The 21,498-nt window shown below is 48.4% G+C and overlaps 2 protein-coding genes across 2 annotated transcripts in view; both read right to left on the bottom strand.

Moving 5' to 3' along the window:
• Positions 1-19,633, bottom strand: part of LOC127321658 (probable receptor-like protein kinase At5g18500) — a 32,687-nt gene extending 13,054 nt beyond the window's left edge. The window contains exons 1-4 of the mRNA XM_071819711.1: positions 19,489-19,633; positions 19,299-19,376; positions 13,142-13,286; positions 2,061-2,190 (exon numbers count right to left, since the gene is read on the bottom strand). Of these exons, the coding sequence (XP_071675812.1) occupies positions 2,061-2,190; positions 13,142-13,161 (150 nt within the window). The 5' untranslated portion in view covers positions 13,162-13,286; positions 19,299-19,376; positions 19,489-19,633. The remainder of the gene's footprint in view (positions 1-2,060; positions 2,191-13,141; positions 13,287-19,298; positions 19,377-19,488) is intronic.
• LOC127321659 (uncharacterized) lies at positions 13,300-19,292 on the bottom strand. Its single transcript, XM_051350672.2, has one exon. It carries the CDS (start codon positions 18,185-18,187, stop codon positions 17,342-17,344), a length of 846 nt encoding a protein of 281 aa, XP_051206632.1. The 5' UTR covers positions 18,188-19,292; the 3' UTR covers positions 13,300-17,341.
• Positions 19,634-21,498: the final 1,865 nt, after the last annotated feature.

Raw genomic sequence — 21,498 nt, 5'->3', positions numbered from 1 at the left:
ACTCTCCTTCTTGTGCCCCGGCGAGCAAATCGACGGGTGCCGTCACGGTTACTCGAAAAAACCCTAATGGCCTCTCCTGGGAGACGAAGCGATATTTTTGGAACCCCTTTTTGGCTCAAATACCGTTGCTCCAATTTATTCTCTTCGTACCATCAGCCATTGCTTGATATCCATGGACCATCGACAAGGGATGTTGCGTGCTTAGCCAGCTCGGGATCTGATTCCCACGGCACAACTGCCCCAACAGCATCGCTGCCTCTGGAATTTCCCGTCTTTGCATCTCCTACCACCGCCCAATTAACACCCCCCAACAGACGTGTCCAGTGTCCTAATTGTTGTCGTTCCTCTCGATTTGCAGTACCTGCAGGCCGCCGAAGATGTCGGCCAGCACAATTCTAAGTGCATGTCCGGCTTCAAAAGAGACACTTTCCTGTGCTGTGCTGATGACCGTGTTCTAATCCTTACATGATTTGTGACAAATCCTCGGTGATGAATTCGTTGGCTAGATGAAATAAAATAAGAAAGGAAGCAAACAAGAAATGTCAGGTGGAAAACCAGACGCCACATATCTGGTCGGGGTAGGTAGCACACTGAATAGATAAAAGTAGAGGAAATTTCAATTTCTCAAACTTCTTCACAATTAAAATATTACTACTACCATTATGTTTCAGTTCTGATTCACTTCGAAGGCCGGACCTGGAGGTTTAATTGACTTTGGGGCAAAAAAAATTATAGTGCCGACAAAAAGTTGTTTTTTACTCCCGGTGCAACACACGGGTATATTTTCTAATACTTACCAAACTAGAAAGGTGCAGACAAATTTCGTACTGGAGTGAATAATAAGGTGTTGAATGTATATATAGTGCCAGAGTCAACTCACATGCATGTGGAAACGGCTTATCTAACTATAGGAACTTGTGAAGGCCCTCATTATCCCCCTCGTTTCGCTACAGTAGTTGAGAGTCCTCTCTCTCTCACCGGGCCGCTCGGATGTTCTCTCCGCCAGAGTAGCCAGCCGGAGCTAGGCAGGAGCTGGCGCAGGAGTAGATGGTCTGGTTAGATTTAGGTTTTTCGTCTATTTGCCGGTAGTTTGGAGTAGGGTACGAGGTTGGTTGGGCCAGATCTTGTGCATCCTGAGCAGGTGGCTCTTCCTCGTCGAGAACCGGCGGTCGGAGACGGTGAGCTTCCCCACCCCAGGGATCTCCACTAATAAGGTCCAGGCGAGATCTTGCTGCTCCTGGATTCACGATGTTGCGCTGCCGCGTCTTCCTCCTCTGGCCGGCCATGGAGGCGAGGGGATAAGAAAGACTGCCGCCGGCTCGTTTGGATCTGGAGGTAGTTGGGGGTCGTACTCTACCCTAGCGCATTGACGCGGCGTCAGACAATCGCTGCTAGGTGGCTCCACTGCGCTCCCGAGGTGGGGAGACAGTGAAGCTCGCTTCAGCTGCGAGGCCCCCTGTCAATAAGCGTACTTGCCTCTTCTGTTGCGGTGGCGACGGAGAAGAGCGTGCGTGTGTTGCTGTGGTGGCCATGCGGAGGTGGCGCTCCTGGAGCTTTCCTTGCTCGAATCACACGGCGACCGTAGTCGTCGTCATGATCCTTGGCCGAAATGGCGGCCATCTTCAACCTCCTGTACGGAGGCCTCTCGGATCCATAGCCGGAACTGGCCGCACCTAGGAAGCCAAGTGGTTCGTCCCTGGCGTTCTAGGCGTGGCTGGCGGCTGGATCTTCTCGCCAAAACAGAGACTGCGAGCAACCTTCTCTTCGATCTCGGCTGCAAAGCCTAGAGGTCGCCGGCGACTGGTGGCAGAGCACCCCATGTACTTGATTGCTTTTTTGTTGTTTCTTTTAGGGGTTTTCTGTAAAAAAGAGGCCCTACCTTCAAATACTAGGTTTATTAGGGCAAGTGATGTAAAGGGCCTCTTCCAAAATTTATACCTGCCACGTGTATGAATATAGCTCCTCTGGGGTATTCTAGACCCCTCCCTTATTAAAAGAAACTATAGGAACTTGTGAACAAAAGTAGAGTACTAAATGATACGTAATGACTTAAATCATACCAGGTAAACATCTCCATACGTACCCCCACCAAGTTTCCGGTCCTTAGAGAAACCATCCGTAATTTCTTCCAATAAATGGAGTGGCATAGCCTTGGGAGGGCCGGTCACGTTGCCCATGATACTACCTTTTCTGATAAAAAAAACGAAAAAAATGAAAAGCAAGATGTTACCTGACACATATAGCTAAAGTGCAGATACACGCAGAAGCAGGTGTAGACGCTAAACCGATGAAAGTTGAGCACCAAGAACACACGATATTAGTTGAGCATATATAGCATGCCTAATTGGCAGTCCTCTTCCACAAAATATAGTCTGTGCAGTGAATATTTTTCCAAGCGATCGATTCCTATCGGTGCAGTAATATACTACTCCCTCTGTTTTCTGTTTTATGAAAAGTTATCTGAAATTTATCTAGATTCAGATGTGCTTAGACATTAAATAGCATGGAGATACATCTAAATTTATATAAACCTCGGACAAGGTCGATGGGACGGAGGGAGTGATACCCTACCTGTCCCAACCCGTGCGGAGCCGACGTACAACTTAAGAGCATGGACGGAAGAAGGCGTCGAAACACAAATACGGTGGCCGCATGCGGAGATGTGGGATTTTTTATCACTGGTCTCTTATATATTCCTTTAAGGCATTTTAGGGTTTTGTCTCAAGGCCGTTTTAGTTGTTAGACGAGAAAAAATACTCCTCTATGTCTTGTTAGGGGTTTAGTTAGAGATGCTCTTATTTCCTACTTCCACTGCCCTGTCTATGATTGCAAAAATTCCCTCCAAACTATGTAAAACTAGAATATTTTTCCTATTCGACGCCGTGAGGTTATTTTGACAGCAGAGCTTCGTGGATTAATGAACTTATGTTTATCTTCTGTCCATGTTGCACGTGTAAATGGCTTAGAACAATATTTGAGCGACCCAAGAGCCCGCAGCCCCTGAGAAGGGCCCACTGAATGCTGAGGGCTCGGGGGCTGCCCTCGTCATCAACGTGAGCCCACGCCTGGTGTGGGGGCTGCCGCACGATGGACCAGCTTTCCTTTCCCATTTACTTTTTCGCACAGGCGGAGTGCTGTGGATGCTCGTCGGTTGTCACCTGGATATCACGGGAGTGGGGGCCGGGCACGGTGCCTACGATTGGGTCGCATCCAATTAGCCCGGAAAACACAAATGGCTGAGCTCTTGCTCGCAGGCGCTACTCCCGTCGTGCGCCACCTCCAAGGTCCTTGGGGCTTATACTCCTCTCTTTAAACCCATGCGTAAAGCCGGATCCTCCGGGAAAAATAGGGATGTCTCCTACGTTACCCATAATATATGAAAGTATTGATGTAATTTCATAGAGTCGTTCGTCCTACCAGTTCGCTAAGTAGACTCACTCTACTGAGGGGCAACTAAGGTTGGTTCTAAAATGAAAGATCTTGGTGACTTGAGGTACTTTATCAGCATTGAGGAATATAATCCTTATTGTGGGTACATAGATCATGAGCCAACAGAAGCCCTTGAGTTGATTTGCTCGACGATTATCATTGATCAAGAAGGAAATCCAAAAGGAACTCGCATTTTGGTGCAATCGCTCGGGAATTGCCAAGGGGTTGGGTCGTTGAAAGCTGGTTCGTGAGGGTTGAGTGCTCAACTGGGTAAACATGCCAGGCTAAACGCTAGCATTCGGGGTCTCTTTGTTGCTAGAATGATATACTTCTTTTAGCTGAATTATTGACTTTGATCGGAACCTGGCACCGATTGATTGATATATAATAGTGGTTCTTAGGTATAGGGATGCCCTTGTCCCTTACGTGAAGTCGCGATCTGGTCGAATTGGGGGAAGTCATAGGTATTATTGAGGGTCAATATATTAGGGAGCCACGATTCTTTCTCAGGATGCCCCATTCTTTTCGATTCAACTCATCCTTTTAGTTTTTTGCCATGTGCAAGAATTTGGCCTTCTTATCTTGACGCGATCTCACAAAATTGGATTGACTGCCTGTGGAAGCCCAAAAACGCCTATGCAAACCTGCATCTGACAACATGCAGCGGGCCTTGAAGAGGATGCAGATCTAGATCACAAGTAAGCAGTGATGTGCGAGACGGGTGCAAGCTCGCGGAGCTAGGAAAGATGGAAGAAAGTTTGCCCGTTTTTTCACCGAACTAATCGAACTTTGTGTTATAAAAAGCTTAGGTGGATTACAGAAGAACCAGATTCAAACAAAATGGATTAAGATAGATTACGTACGGTGCCAAAGTCTTTTTGTAAGTTGGTGGACCTTTGGGAATCTAAATTCCAAGAGAAGATATCCAGTACTACCAGGCACATACATGCTACATGATTCTAAAGTAATCTGGACCGTTCCATATGAATGGAGGGACGGGATGGAACACGAAATGGAATCTTCCTGCCACAGTGGCAAATTTGTACATGCATCCCTGCGTTTGTCCGAATTTGTGGAACATGGTCCATTATTTCTAATGTCAGTCTCACCGTCAGAGAGAGAGAGATGCAGCTCGAGCTCAACCTCCCGGCGTCGCCTAGCATCCCTCGCATCCTCAGCCGCCTCCGCCCGCCGATCACCCCGACGGCACACGTATCATCCTCTGGGGCTCTCTTTGAGGCCTGAGATAGTCTGCAGAACCTTGCCTCGATTTGCACGGGCCTTCAAATCGGCACTTTTTTTTTGGCTCGTGAGAGAATACTGTAATTATGTCCAGGGTTCCTCTATTCTTTTTCAATATCTAATGAGTCAGAGCATTTGATAGGTAAAGATGGCAGCCCAATTCAACCTGCAGTCGCTGATGCGTTCACATGCTCTGATTATTGATTGTTATAGTTCTGGAGTGCACAGACCTTTGGATGATTGTGCGTATGAACTGTCCATGTGCACTCGCCCAGCTCCGTGTAGACCGTGCTAGATGCAGAAAAGAAGTGGCGGCGGGAGGTTGAGCTCCGGCTTGAGGATGGTCTAGATCTAACTACAGACGATTTCAAAAAAATGGGGACGATCTGAACTGAGCGGAGCAACACGCAGGAAAATTGTAGTTCCGATCCACAAATTTGGAGAATGACAGGGTTGCATGTGCATATTTGTCATGGTGGCAGAAAGATTTTGTGTCGTATTCAATCCTGTCCCTCAGTTTACACCGACCGGCTCAGATGACTTGGGAATCATGTAGCACCGATGTGGTCAGTAGTACTAGATATCCTCTCTAAATTCCATGTCCATCATAATCCCTCCCCAAACTCTATGGGCTGCATTAGTTATGAATTCCCATTTTTGCGCTGGTCAAGCGTGTCCCTATCCAGAAAGTCCGTAATGGATCGTCCTAAGCAGGCGGGGCCCCAGAATCAACCTTCGGTGGCACAGAAGACTAGGGAGGACCACGTTTGAGCAAGATGCGTTCGGTTCGTGCCAGCTTCGCTTAATCAAAGATAATAAATATCGTAGCTGCTTATGAATGCCATCCAATGAGGTAGAACCACCGTCGTATCCTTCTGGAGTTTCAGAACAACATCATATCAGACTTTTCTTCACCTGGCCTCGCGGATTCAATACCGAAAGACATATCTATTACGATATGATACCTCATGCCTTTCAACGGCTTCGTCATCTTCCCGAAAATGGCTATTTTAGCTATTCACTCTTCAACCTTCATCTAACCTAAAATAGTCGTCGAATTGGACTGCCTGATATACTACTACTTCCTTTTCTTACCCGACCAAAAAGCTATCAATTCCAAATAAGAGCACATTGTTTAGGGCCGAATCAAGCGGAGGCTCCTCCCTTTTCCTTCTTTGCGGACTTACTTTGTCTTGGCTAGACTTTGTATCTCCATTGGAATCTCTTCAGTAGGTTGCTCATCTCCTTTTACAATTAATGCAGCACGGCAAAATAGCCCCGTAACTTCGGGAGAAGGGGTGCCCCCTCACAAAAGGGGATCTCACTGACCAGGGCCGATCGACTGTTTACCTAGGGTGGATTCGACCTCTTAAAGTTCAACTCCCCTATTCCATTTCCATAGTTAGGTCACTATAAAAGAGGACAACTTATGAGGGGAATGGTTCCCACCCCCTACGGTGATCGGCCCGTCGAACCGGTCTTCGCCGAAAGCTTTCCATTGAGTTTTAAACCCCGCTAGGATCCCATGAACCAGGAGCGCCAACGGACTGGTGGTAGGGGACCCGACCGTAGAAAACCCTGGCAGCACTGGAAGAGGCCCACTAAACATGTTTTCCACAAGATATATGGATCGAACACTCGCCATGTTCCGTATCCACCCCTACATAGGTCTGTGAGTTGGAAACTCTACCCGGTGCAAAGGAATGTGAATTGAAAATGGAACTCAGTAAAGGAAAGCCATGGAGATACGACCCATTGAGAATGTTACTTCAAACAGCCAAAAAACGGATGATCAAACGGGAAGCTCGGAAACTCATGCGAGTTATGTGGGAACAACAGGAGCAGCCACTATTGAAAATAGCGAGCCCGTGTCAACAACGATAAATTGAATTGTAAATCGGGATGGTTTGAAAGTCATTGCTCTTTGGACTTTTCAAACTTAGCGAACTGAAACATCTAAGTAGTAAAGGCAGGAAAATCAACCGAGGGCCAGTCTACAAGAGGCTGGCAGAGCTTTAGCCATTACACCACATCCATCCTCTTACCTAAACAGTGATGCCTTTTCTTGTTCGTTCTTCGAATTACGCTAGTGGAGAGAGGTTCGAAGTAATTCCCTTATCACTCTAATGACATGAATTTTCTATTGATCAAAAAGTAAAGTGAGCAACTTCTTTACACGCTGAAGTAGATATGTACGGCCGGGGGAAACCGACAAAAGGGAGATGACCGGTAAGCCAGATGCTTCACGAACCACCGGTACATTTCATTGCACTTAAATCACTCTGGATAAGAGGCCGGGATCCAATTCCATTTCAACCTCTGAGGTCATTAACAAACTATAAAAGAGTCGAGAATGATTAAAGCCCCGGCTGGGGTCCGGGTAGCAGAACCAATAGAGGGCCAAGGAAACGAAGAACCGTCGACGGCTGATCAAACCTTTCTGTTTCGTTTAAAGCGCAAGCAGTTTGTTTTCCCTTCCCGGTTGGCTTTGGAGCTTCCTAACCCTACTTTTTTGCTTGGAACTTCTTCACGGATTTGTTTTTTGAATAAAATCTTTGACGTTGGGCCTCTAATGTGTGCTTCTTTGCAGAGAAGTAACAACCACCTTCCAAAGGAACCAAGGGAAGTCTCGGAGGGGAAAGCCCCCTCGAAGTGAGGAAGTTCCTGCGCGAGGCCATGTTCCTCGCGGGAAAATGACACTGCGGGCAAGCCTTTTTCAAGATGGCGGCGTAGGTAAACCCCCTTGCAGTGAGGAAGTTCCTGCGCGAGGTCATGTGCCTCGCGGGAAAATGATACCATAGGCAAGCCTTTTTAAAGGTGGTGCCATAGGTAAACCCCCTCGCAGTGAGTTAGTTCCTGCGTGAGGCCATGTGCCTCGCAGGGAAATGGCACCGCATGCATGGTGCAAATTGTCCCTCGATCAACGCACTAGGCCCACCCACGACGCTCCTGGCGACGTGGGAGGACGCGGGGCATTGCATGGGCCCGCAGCTTGTAGGTGTAGTGGCACCGGGGGTACCGCGGGTAAACAAGTTGCAAGGCCCATACGATGGCCCATCTATAGCTCCAAGGAAGACACGCCCAACGAGGCCTCGCGAGGAAGCCAACACTTGCCGATTTTTGATAGAGGATAGAGGCCTTTCGCGAGGACCCCTTCCTCGCGAGGAAGCGGCATGGATCCATCACGAGGTGTCGTTCGGTGCCTTAACGACGGTCGTACCGCGCGGGGCATCGCGGGGACGATGACGCAAGCCATGACACATCTTAGAAGACAAGAGAAGCCCTTGACATAAGGAGTTCATAAGTGCACAACTTCTATGCGATGTCTTGCATAAGGAGTTTCCCTGGATGCAACCGATAACTATCTGCGCATGGCCGACTTGACATGCTTCGAGACTGTCTACAGGTTTTGCCAGGCAGTGTTTGTAGTGTTTGGGCCAGCCTATTTGAGGGCAACAAATGCAGAAGATATAGCTCGGATCCTGGTACAAAATGTAGGTAGAGGTTTTCCTAGGCTACTGGGGACATTTTACTAGAAAAAGGGCTAGCGGTGGGATCACTAGAAGTGGCACACCATGCTAGTGGTGAGCCACTGCTATATAGAAGTGGCTCACCTGTAAACGGTGCGCCATAGGTATCACAACTAGAAATGGCGCACTACTCACCGAGTGCGCCACTACTAAGTTTGACCCTCCCCTCTTAGACATACCAATGGCGCACCATGTACATAGCCGAGGGGGTGGGAATGTTGGGAAGCACTTAGCAGTGGCGCACCAGGGAATTGCCTTTTAATTTAAACAAAATAAAAGAAAATGTTAGAAATTTCAAAAAATAAAATCCTCCGAGATGACCACGTTTTATATCATCTAGTTGCAAGACAAATTAACAGAAATGAATTTCGGCTTTATTTTTTTGCAAAATTACGTCATGTATCGGTAAAACGGTTTTTTGGTTGCATACGACCTCCGATGAAAACGTTTTTTTGTATGGAAATGTATCTACGGTCGTTTAGCCAATTTTTTGATTCCCAAAACTAAAAACAGAAACAAGACTTTTTTCAGGTTTAATATTTCGGGCAATAATTTCAAAAGAAGAACAAAAAAGAGGAGTGGCGCACCATGAAGAGGGCATTTGGCGTGCTCCATAAGCGCTTTGCCATTGTTTGGTACCCTACTCTTACCTGGTCAGAGTTTCAGATGTGGGAGGTGATGAATGCTTGCGTGATCATGCATAGCATGACCATTGAGAGTGAGCACGATGCACCAACCAATGATGACCATCATTTTGACATTCAGGGGTCTCTTGCTAAGGTTGAGCAGGTATTGGCACAGTTTTATGCTTTCCTCCGAATACATGAAAAAATCCGAGATACTGGTGTTCATACTCAATCCTAAGAATGATCTAGTCGAGCATTTTTGGGTGCTGAGAGGAAACACCGCATGCGTTGCAATTAAATTTTATTCTTGTATGAAAATTTTAATTTATTGATTGGAACTATTTCTATGAAATAATTTGCGTGTTTTAATACTATAAAACTATTATTTGAATTATTAAACTGTGCAAAATATTATAATTTGGTCCCAAAAACAAAATTTGCAGGCCGGCGTATGGTGCACTGGTGTAGAATGGCTTTCACTATACTTAGAGCACGCTACCGGCACACCTGCCGGCGTCTATTTGGGGCGCGCTGGTGGAAAAGATGAGAATTACCCATTTTGTTGCTATGTTCATTGGTCTTCGTGGCTGTGCTAAAAATGATGGCTGCACTTACATGTGATACAGGTTGCACATAACATGTTAGTTTAAGATACATAAAGGAAATAATCCCCTGCATTTGTAAGTATCCAATCCCTTGATTTGTCAGTTTTTTTTTTCATGATATGTAAATTTTATATTTGCTTCGGCACGGCCAAACCTGGCAAAACAATCTCATCATGTGTGTTTACTTATATTAAAGTTTAACCATTTGGAGCAAGTTGCTTCTTTTATTTTGTTGAGTCAAAATATAATGTTTGTTTTCCTTCCCGGTGAGCTTTGGAGGTTCCCACCCCTACTTTTTTGCTTGGAACTTCTTCACGGATTTGTTTTTTGGATAAAATCTGTTAATAAAGATTTTTTAATGATTTAACTCTCTTATTGTACATTTGAAGCTGCAGAACCTAATATATTTTAATATTTCGTCCTAACTTCTACATATGGTATTGCTTAATGGGAAGCTGTCAATGTTTTGTGTTCATGCAATGATCTTGTGGAAAGCAGTGTTTGGACAAACTCTGTAATTCATGTACTACAGTTAGCACTATGTTTCATTTTGTGCTACCCTTCCGCTCCTCCGCTATTGTATTCCTGACAATGCCATGCTTTTCTTTTAAGGTTCATCTCGGCCGCCGAACGGATATGCATGTCTTTCTAAATTGTGTTGACAAACCTTAGGTAATGTATATTTCTTGTCAGTTCTATAACCTAGAATGGATATACATATCCACTAAGAAAATGATTTATATAGGTCCATCAGCAAATACACCCCTTTCGGACAAGGATTACGAGTCTGGTTTGACTTGTTGTGAATGGTCGACCTATCGCAACTTGACTGTCGACAACTTTAAACGACAAGACTAACTGAAGTTGCCGATCGACTAGTTGACTAGTCGACAACTAATCAGGACTAGCCTATTTCCCCGAGTTGAGAGAATACTTTTTGGCTAGGACAGAAAAGGCCCCGCGCGTAAAACCTACCCCTAAAGAAACAGATAACTTTGTTGCTGGGACCATAGAAAGAGAGATGAAAGCATGGAAGGAGGCATGTGAAACAAAGCCTCCTCTTACCTGCCTCTTTTTAGTTGGGATGGTAGTTAAAGATTACTTGTAGAAATATAGACACACCAGATGGATTAGTGAAAGTTAGGGTTTTTAGTTGGGCCTTCATGGGCAAGACAGCCCATCCGTTATTAACGTGGAGGCTATCTTCTTCCTGGGCCTCATCCTACAACGGAGCTCTGCATCTTACCTCATAGAGCATCTCCAGCCGTCTCCCCGACGAGACCCCCGGCAACTCTTTTTTTACATTCGGATGGCTTATTCGGCCCAGCCGCGACCCCGGCTCCTCGTTTCCCCCCCCCCCCCCCCCCCGGATTTGGCCTTTAATCCATCCGGAGAGCCCAGGCCATCCCCGGCCCTCCGGGGTGTGCTCGGGGACTCCGGACGAGAGAAAAGCGGGGATGGGCCCGCTCTGTCGACGAGAGAACACATGAACCCCACCACTTTGTCGACGCAAATCCCCCCTCCCCTCTCGTTGCTCTATCGCCACCGGCACCACCCCTCGCCAATCCGCCGGCCGGTTGCCTGAACACCGCCGTTCCTCCACCCAGCTGCCTATATTCCGCCGTCCGTCGTGCCCTCTTACTATATGCCGCCATCGGGCAGCTCCCTCACGTCGCTCCTCATCGACACGCCCGGCAGGTGTTCGTCCATTTTCCTGGCCGGACATGGACTCCGACGAGGAGGAGGAGCAGATCTTCGCCGAGCTTTTTGAAGAAGAAATGGCAGCCGCCGCCCAAGACGAGGAGCACATGCTGATCCTAGCTTGCCTGTCCGGCTTGTACGCCGAGTCGGCCATTGGTCGCCGTGGTGGGTCGGCACTTGGTCGCCGGAAGTGCAAGCCGAGGCAGCGAATGGAGGGCTACTGCATGCTCTACGCCGACTACTTCGCCAACGATCCATTGCACGGTGAGGCTGTTTTTAGGCGTCGTTTTAGGATGAGCTGGAAGCTCTTCCTGAGAATTGTGTATGCCCTTCGAGAGTACGACTCCTATTTCAGATTCAAGTTGGATTGCACCGGCATGACAGGGTTTTCCGTCCTCCAAAAGTGCATGGTGGCTATGTGGATGCTGGCATATGGAGCTCCTGGTGATTCTGCCGATGACTATCTTCGGATTGCGGAGTCCACCGGCCTTGATTGTTTCTACTGGTTCTGCAGGGCGGTGATAGCAGTGTTCGGGGACATCTACTTGAGATCACCCACTGTCGAAGACACTGCTAAGATCCTCGCTGTCAATGAAGCTCGAGGATTTCCAGGGATGCTTGGAAGCATTGACGGCATGCATTGGAAATGGAAGAACTGTCCGTTTGCCTAGCAGGGAATGAACAATGGTCAAAAAATGATGCATTGTGATACTTGAGGCAGTGGCTACCCATGATCTCTTGATTTGGCACTCCTTCTTTGGTATGCCGGGATCCAACAACGACATCAACTTCTTGCAGTGCTCGCCGATCTTCTCCAAGCTTGTTGATGGTCATGCTCCCCCGGTTAACTTTGTGATCAATGGTCAGCAGTACAACAAGGGATACTATCTTGCAGACGGTATCTATCCAAAGTGGGTAACATTTGTGAAGACTATCTCAGGCCCCGTCCTCCCGAAGGAGCTGGAGTTTGTTAAGGAACAAGAAGGTTGCCGAAAGGTTATCGAGCGTGCATGTGGTGTCCTCCAGCAGAGATTTGCTGTAGTCCGGTTCCCCGCTTTTTGACTTGGTCCGAAGATCAGATGTGGGAGGTGATGAACTGTTGTGTGTGCTTACACAACATGATTATCGAGAATGAGCGAAAGGATCCAGTTCCTCTGAACGAACAAGCTGCACCATATGACAGAGAGGGTCCTCTTGCACAGCCTAACCACCAGGTGCCGGCATCGTGGGCTCCGTTCATCGCTATGCGTCAGGAGATTCGAGACTCCACAATGCATCAACAGTTGCAGGATGATCTGGTGGAGCATATATGGACGCTTTGAGGCAACACCAACTAGTTTTCATTTGATTTGTTTGAAAACTTGTCTTGTTTTGTTGAACTATAACGTTTATTTGTAAAAATACGCCAAATGTTGACAAAACTGGTCAAATTCGCCGAATTATGCTGGAATTTTGGCAGCCATGGACGTTTCCAGGGACGTTTTTTTTTCTGAAAAACGCCGAACACCGGGTGTCTACCGGGGAGACGGCTGAAACTTCGGCGCTCCCCGGTCGAAAGTTTCATCCAATCCGACGCTATTTAGCGCCGGATTTGGCCGTGAGGAGCACCAATGGCTGGAGATGCTCTTAGCCCCAGGATCTTCTTGGATTCTCGCCCATCCCTAATGTTGCGACCTGTCTCTGTCCTCTCACCCTCTCCTGTAAATTCCACGGACTGCATATCGACAAGTCAAGCACTAATCGTGACTTATTTCAGTCGGTACCCAGCGACTAGTTGTGACTCATCGACTCATAATCCTTGCTTTCAGATTATTATCATCAAAATTAGAACATATGGTGTAGAAGTTGGCGATTTATTTTACCATATAGTACTTCTATCAAGACAAAAAAAAGTGACCTATTATACATAACAAAATATCTAATGGTTCCATTCGCTTGCATTTCAATTGGTAAACTTGTGCTGAGGCTAGCAACACTTTCTCTCTCTTGCAGTTAAAAGAGAACTTACTTGCTCATTCTCGATCCCATGGTAGGGACCCTACCACCAAATATCGCCGCAGCGCGCGTCTGTGATGATAATCGGGTATGTGTAACCGTGATTTTCAACACTGTGACACTGTCCCTCCAAGGTGAGTATATGTTTTGACCTACAACTGTTAACTCATATATGTTAGCATTTGTGCATCACCATAATTGCTGAACGATTATGCCAAAAAACTGAGCCCAGAAGCTAAAGAAGCATGACAACAGTTTATCAGATTGATTTATTTTTCCGATAAAGGGAATATATTAATATCAAAAGATACCAAATACACCTAGCCTCTGCAACAACGCACCATCCTAATGGCACTACGGATGCACACAGCAAAAAAATAGAAAAGAAAACTAAGAAACAAAAGTCCCACTACAGTATCTCAGGCCTAACAACAGCAATATATCCACCACCAAGACAACACCTGAAATACAGACTCTCCAAAAGCGACGCCTCCAAGAAGTGAACAACGATCAAAGATCTTAGGTTTTCACCCTGAAGATAGTCCCCGCTCTCAAAACAATGCCTCCAACAAGGTCATCGTCAGGCACAACCAGTTAAGGCCAGACCTTGGGTTTTTACCCTGAAAGGTAGGACTCTGAAGTTCACCTGTGCTGTCGTCCCCACATTCATACCGCTGCTGTGAAGCCCGGAACACCAAACAAGTCCATCAACAGCGTGGAGACTTGAACCTCCCTTAGCTAGTCCTCCCATCCGGCCTTCATGATATTCTCTTCTTCTGACTTTCATCATGGATCCATAGTCACTTGATGTCAACACAGAAAAAGAGCTTCGCACCGCTCCCTCCAGAACCAAATCGGTTGGAATAAAAGCATAGGTGCGCGCGACCGAATACCACCCGATCCAGCAAACTACAGGCAAAAGATGCGCTATTCCATTCGCCGACGGAGCCTTCCAGAACTCAACACTCCGGCTAGATGAAGAGGGTCAGCATCCGATAGGTCTTCATCTTCGCAGAAGAAGAACCCTAGGACCACCACCTTCAAACCCGAAGCAGACGAACACGCCCCCACACCGCCATCCGCTGACCAGCGACGACGAAGGAGAAATCGGTGGATGGCGGTAGCCGCAACCACACCATCCTCGCCCCGCAGATCGCCGCCCCCTTCCTCGCGCCGCCAGCAAAAGCCGACGATGGATCTCGGCGGGCCCAAGATCCAACAGCCGCCGCCACCACCATCCATCGCCGGAGGCTGTGGAGGTGGAGCTGCCGCCGCACGTCCAGGGCCGCCGCCCTAGATGCGGAGCACGTCGAAGTCGGTGGTCGCCGCCCCAGCCGCCACCGCCGGTCGCCGCCTCCAACAACTCCCCCAGGCACTTTGGCGCCGGGGCCCACCACCACTGTGGCCAGCGCCGACGGCAGCGGCGGAGGGAGAGAACACAGAGGGAGGGGCGGCGGAAGGAGAGGGATCGGCCCCCCGGCGGCGCCCTGGGGAGCGCCACGGGAGGGGTTAGGGTTAGGGACTCTATCGCACCGCAAGGTGCAGATCTCTCTTCAGAATGATTTATGCATGTATGTGATTTATGATTGTGGCATAAAGCACCAATGTATTTCTCCAGTGAAAAGCACCATGTTAAGTGAATTGTGTACTTACATAGTCTTCATATTTGCATGTACACTGTCTAAGCATGTGTCTTGTTGGTGCGCATATTCTATATCTAATTTAAAATCATGCCACTCGCAGTTGAATCTTTTTATAGAAGGCAAGCATCCCAATCCTGAATGAAATTGAAAGTGTACATTGGGGACTTATGTATTATAGTTGGAGGAGGAATAGTTGAACTTGGTATTTGGTCATCCCTCTGACAATGGCAGTTAAGGATTACATGATTTCAGCTGTCTGGCTCGCATATGAACAGACTTCAGACCTCACACGCATCTGAAAGTATATTTCTTAGCTTGTTTGACTATTCCAAGATTGTTGTTGGATGGTTGTCTGTGACAACAACAACTGAATTGGAAGAAGCGCGGCTTGCTGTTTGTTGTTCAGACTTCAGAGCTCTTTAACAACACCAAAAAAGTAGACTGAAGGAATCCAGACATCGTTGTTGTTTCTCAAATTCACTCTAAATATGACACTTCCGATTAAATGTAATTCTCTTGCTATACTCCTTTTTCAAAATAATTGACTCAGATTTATCTAGATTCGCAGGTATCTATATGCATTTTAGTCTGTATACAGACGGATCTAAAAAAGTCTATGGCAATTAGTTTGCAACGGAGGGAGTACATGGTGATGCATGGTCTCCGTCCTGTGTGCGTGATGTTTTGGTACTACTGAAAATGCATGTTCCATTCTCATTTGTGTGTGCAACGTTAATCTACTTCAGTTCTCTGCTAGCTTGTTACAGTTTGAGGGCAAGAGGAACCACGAAGAGTTAAGAAGAAACGTTGCTAGACCTAATAGACATGGGAAAATTTGCTACGGGACACTGTTATTTTTGTGTCTTTGCCGAAACACACCACTAAAACGTGTCTTTGCTCAGTACCATTACAATTATGTGGCACATTTGCCAAAACACACCGTATAACCTAAAACGGAAAGTTTGATATTTTTTTATTAGGATGACCATCCACGTTTGGTTTAGAACGTTTTTTTTTGTGAAGTTAAAATTTTGGTCCGGTCCTATGTACGAATCAGTTGCTTGAACGGTTTTTCAAGGGCCCTTATTAGCCTGTACGTACTAATCTGTGATGAAAAAACTGGTTTTTTCCGTTCCCTTTTGCTCTGTACGTATGAACAGATGGAAAAATAATAATCGAGCACTATTTAGTCTTGAACCGAACCATATCTGGAGTACTAAGAACAGCATCGTCCGTACCTATGAACAGATGCAAAAAATAATCGGGCATCATTTAGTACCAGACGTTTATACAGTTAGTTTACATGTAATTGGGGAAGAATCTAGGCGGAATTAACCCTTTGGCACCCAGGCCCTGTCGCCGTCCATGGCCGCCGGCAGATCACGTTCTAGTACGAGGGCGCCCATGAGCGCAGCTGAGGGCGCTGGTGAGTGCGGCCAAGGGTGCTGGTGAGAGCGGCCGAGGGCACCGGTGAACGGCCCAGACCCCTCTTGGGAGCCGCGGCTCTTGCGGCTGATTGCAAATGGTGCGGATGAGGGACATGAACGATGTACGGAGAGAAGACGTGCTCGCCGACGGTGAGGAGCGGAACTACGGCGCCTGGTGAGATGGAGGACGACGATGCCTGCTAAGGCTCATCCTTGATCGATGAAAGGCTTTTTAGTCCCCTTCGTCGAAAATCAGGTTTGGTTTTCTGTTTTTTAATTAGAAGGAGAACCGGTCTGATTTGGGGCAGTCGTGTGATTTCGTTACAAAATAAATAAATCTTTCTTTTTTTAGCATGCGGTGTGTTTTGGCAAACATACCGCAAAATTATAATGGTACTCAGCAAAGAAACATTTTGGTGGTGTGTTATTTTTTTTTCGAGTATGCGCAGGAGATCTACGTGTTTTGTATTAAGCTCGAAGAAGGAAGGACATCGTCCAGTACAGGGGATAGACTCTTGCGCCAGGCAACCACAGACGGAGCCGGCCACACCACCCACCCAAAACAACAACTATTCCTTGCCCTGGGGTCTACCTAAACCACGACTAGAAGTCCAAAGTTGCCACTCATCGCTGATCCGGCGAACAAGCTGTTGGGGGTTGGTTTCGACCTTGTCGAAGACGCGAGCGTTGCGCTTGTTGGTGCTAGCTCTGGCTAGCTCCCTCACTCTCACAGCTCACGGACGGAGGTAGACGAAAGGCAATGGCGCACGAACACCTTTTCTGGATTTCAACCCGAGCTCAACCTCGTGGTACAAACAATGGAGATTAGAGGAAGGGATTTTATAGCCGCAGCTCGCACCCACGTCGCTAAGGCCGCGCACACACGCACCCATCACCAGCACGCCCCAGCTCGCGCACGACGCGCTCCAAAGGCGATCGCCACGGCCGGCCCGCTGCTGGACCAAGTCCTCCGTTCCACTCGCTAACTCCTGACAGAACGCAACAAACACACGCACTACACACACTGTCACACGCGCGCACCATGCCGTGCATGGACCCGACATTGGCGCGCTCACGCCGGTCCACCATGCACGCCATGAACACCATGGCTTATTGCTAACATTCTCCCCCTAAGCCATGACCTTAGAGCAGGCATGGGTGGTCACTGGCGTCGCAGAGCAGCGCCTCCTCCTGGTTCTCCTCCTCCTCCTTCTTGGGCTTCCTGCAGTCGCGGGCGAAGTGGCCACGGATGCCGCAGTTGTGGCACTTGCCGCGCCTGCCGTTGTTGTCCCCACCGCTATCGTCGTAGGCGCCGCCGCATGTACGGCGCCTCTGCTCCCATTGCGCCGCCGTGAGCAGCAGCTGGTCTCCATGACGCTCGACGCCAACAGCTGCCTTGCGCCGCTCCGTCCGCTCCTGGAACGGCTTGAGACGCCCGAGCACCTCGTCAAAGCACACGGTCTCGACGTCGCAGAACTGCTCGATGCCGGCCACCGCCATGTACAGCGAGTCCGTGACGGTGTCGAGCAGCTTCTTCACCATCTTGGCATCGCTCAACGTCCCGCCGAGGCTTGCGAACTTGGCGGCCATGCAGCCGATCTTCCCAGCGTAGACGTCCAGCTCCTCGTCGTCCGCCATGATCAGCCGATCGAACTCGCCGCGGAGCGTCGACAGCCGAGCTGCCTTGACGCGATCCGCGCCGATGAACCGCGCCTTGAGGCTCTCCCACACTGCCGCTGCCGTCTTCTTCGACGACACCTGCAGCAGAATGTCCTTCGAGAGCGCGCGAGCAGGTACGCCCTCGCCCTCTTGTTCTTCTCCGGATCGACCGCCGCCACCGGGTCCTCCGGAACCACTGCCTCCCAGACGCCCTGCACGTCGAGGTTGGCCTCGACCCGCCCAGACGATGTAGTTGTCGAGGGTGAGCATCGGACAGAAGAGCGGCATCGCGCTCCCCCCGGCGCCACCACCGTGCGGAACCAACGCCATCGCCGTGGCTCTGATACCACTTGTTGGTGCTAGCTCTGGCTAGCTCCCTCACTCTCACAGCTCACGGACGGAGGTAGACGAAAGGCAATGGCGCACGAATGCCTTTTCTGCTCAACCTCGTGGTACAAACAATGGAGATTACAGGAAGGGATTTTATAGCCGCAGCTCGCACCCACGTCGCTACGGCCGCGCACACACGCACCCATGACCAGCACGCCCCAGCTCGCGCACGACGCGCTCCAAACGCGATCGCCATGGCCAGCCCGCTGCAGGACCAAGTCCTCCGTTCCTCTCGCTAACTCCTGACAGAACGCAACAAACACACGCACTACACACACTGTCACACGCGCGCACCATGTCGTGCATGGACCCGACCTTGGCGCGCTCACGCCGGTCCACCATGCACGCCATGAACACCATGGCTTATTGCTAACAGCGCTCTAGCTAGAGGCTCCGAATGACAAGGGAGATCAGGGAGTTCGCCGTCTTCCGCTGGCCCATGGGTCGCCCCTCGACAGCCGCTGGCCACCAAAGCGAGAGCGGTGCAGCCGGGGTGGGGAGCAGGGCGCGCAGCCTCGAGTTGATGCTAGCCCACACGACGTTGGCGAAGGGGCAATCCAAGGAGAGGTGGTCGAGCGTCTCGTCGTGGACTTTGCACAGCGGTGGTGTGTTATGGTAAAGATATAAAAATAACGGTGTCCCGTAGCAAATTTTCCCAATAGACATCCATGGGACCCATGGCCAGGATGGCTGACTGCCTACTTTCCCATGATGCCCACTACCATGCTCTAGCGATCAAAGTATCAAACAGCCATCAAAGTATACAATTCAACAGCAGAACTGCATCGTGCATGTCAAAAATTGGAACTGCAAATGGCCGGCAAGGTGGCGCGACAAGGCGCACCCAATCCTTTATCCTTAGTTCAGAAACAAAACGAAGTTTAGATAGCCTCACACAACTATGCGATAGAAGGCCAGATCTAACAACCCGCTGGAGACAGATTAGTTGCCGCAGAAAACTTGAAAAAAAAAAGAACTCCGTATTTGCTGGTGAAAGAAGCATGGATCTAAACAGCTTGTAGGAAGGAAGGTGGATGGCAAGAGAGCGAACCTGAGGATGGCTGCAGGAAGAAGTGTTACGCTCTCTGATATTGTTACAAGGTTTGGCTTGGATCTCAATTCTCAGGTCCTGTGAGTCAAACGAGAGACAAAGGGAAAGATATACAGTTCTCCGGTTCATTCGTTCAGTCTACTTCTTTCCTGCCTATCCTGTTACAAGCGAGTGGCTCATATAGCCTCACCTGCATCAAGTTGTCCAGTCGCATTGCGGAGTTGGTCTTCGCCGCTCGTGGCAGGTTAGGAGTTCCTTTCACGCCCCCACAAGTATTTGGCGACGACGACGATGACCCGGGGATAATTGGCTCCAACTAGGGCGCGAGGCAGTCTCCGAAGGATAATTCACTTGCCTTAGGATTTATTCACATGCCTTAGGATTTATACTGTCAAAGGTCCAGTTTTACATGAGTTCAGATCAAAGTTTTAAATAGCCGGATATAGCCTTTTGGGAGACATGCCGCTGCGGCTATGCCATTTATAAACTAAATGAGAAAAAACCCGCTAATAACCGGCTATAGCCCTGTTTAGCCCCTAATTAGGCTTAAATTTAGCCGCTAAACCTCATGTATTTTGAATTTGTTCTCTTCTCTTTTTTTTATTTCCCCCGAAGAGAACAGAAATTCAAAATACAGGATTTTGGTTTCCCTGGGGGAGGCCCATCGGTTTTCTTAATGGATGGTATCTTTTAATTGCAGGTAGCAAATGGCAGTGGCCCATATGGATTTTTTGGCCACTGATCATACAGCCTGCAGACGACTGGTCGGCAGCGGCAGTGGGCTGCTGGGTAATGATGGAGGGTCTCGCTGATGATGCTCTGGAGGTAGGCGAGTCGGGACAGTTTGGTTCCTGGCTTCCCGTAGATTGAACAACTCGATTTCCACAACAATCTCTGCAGAGACAGTTTCCGGTTCCTGCAGAAATCCGGGACCCTATTTTCTTGAAAAACTAGAAAGGTTCCTACAGGAGGAGATCAATGGCAAGAGAGCGAACCTGAGATGAGGGCGCAAGGAGCAATGGCGCGACTAGGAAGGAATGGAGCCTTGTGACCCTTTTGTTGAGTCGCAATCTACAGGTCAACAAGTAATCTCTACCTCCAATTAACGATAGGACTACAATGCGGCACTGCTGACTGCCGCGGTGGCTGGGTTGCCGCATGTCCACGAGTTGCTGTGGTCGGCCGTGCACTATGCGTCCGTTTCATTCCCTTCCTTTTTTTCAACTCGTCCGATTCTTGCAGTAATATGAACACATCTTCCGCCGTATACTGCAAATCATACAAGGTCCCCTGTTCAAACGTGCGTGCGAGAAGCTGCCAGTAAGTTGACTGAAAATAAGTCTCCGGAGAATCTTCCACTGCGCTGATTCGGCAGATTGATTTTAAATTTTAAATATTATTGATCTTTAGTTGATCTACTGTTTTATACTTAGTTTTTTAGTTCGTTTCTATTGACTCTACTCCTCCTCGTACTTTGCTCAAACTCGTTGCACTTCAATCTTGGATGTAATTTTCGCCCAATTTTCTCCTAAAAACCGGACAACCTCTTCTTAATTAATGGATGAGGCAAAACTTTTGCCTCCGTTTCAAAAAAAAAAAAATCTTAGATGTAATTTTTGAGTGTTTTGTTATCTAAAGTGTACTATTCTTTATTTTCCCTATCTTATGGAAATTGGCTGAGCGTCTCATATTAAAAGGACTCGACACTCCCTAACTGCGTAAATATTTGTGTCTCTGGAATTAGAAGCATAAAAGTCAGTCTCGTTTTTATTCATTTGCAAATTTCACTCGGTAGCTTAGGAATCGTAGAATTTATTGACTTACCTTGGTTGCCCTGATGATATAAGATTTCCACCTCTCCTTGCAGAAAGAGGACAACGATGCTAGTTAAAATTTGGGTTTCAATTCCGTTAATGATCAAAAAATACATATCCCCAAATCCCCGGGCCGCCCTCGCCCTGGCCCAAATTCGATCCTCTCTCCCATCCCTCATCTTTGAAGGCAATCCAGCATAGCAAATCTCGCCCCACTCCCTGCCGCCAATCTCGCCCCGGGGGTGACCATCGACCCCTGCCTCCCCCATGTCCAGATTCACCCAATCTCGTGCGGGGCCAGGTCACCAAAGACGGCTACATCGGCCCTCTGCGCCAATCTCGTGACCAGCTCTGGAGATTATGTGCCCCTGTTTGCCTCCCGGCGT

Source organism: Lolium perenne, chromosome 5 (assembly GCF_019359855.2).
Source record: "Lolium perenne isolate Kyuss_39 chromosome 5, Kyuss_2.0, whole genome shotgun sequence".
In the NCBI taxonomy this organism is placed as follows: domain Eukaryota; kingdom Viridiplantae; phylum Streptophyta; class Magnoliopsida; order Poales; family Poaceae; genus Lolium; species Lolium perenne.
This window is presented reverse-complemented; position numbering and strand designations above follow the sequence as displayed.

Excerpts from the sequence above, each read along its gene's own strand:
- LOC127321659 (XM_051350672.2), bottom strand. The coding sequence starts at position 18,187 with ATGGCGTTGGTTCCGCACGGTGGTGGCGCCGGGGGGAGCGCGATGCCG.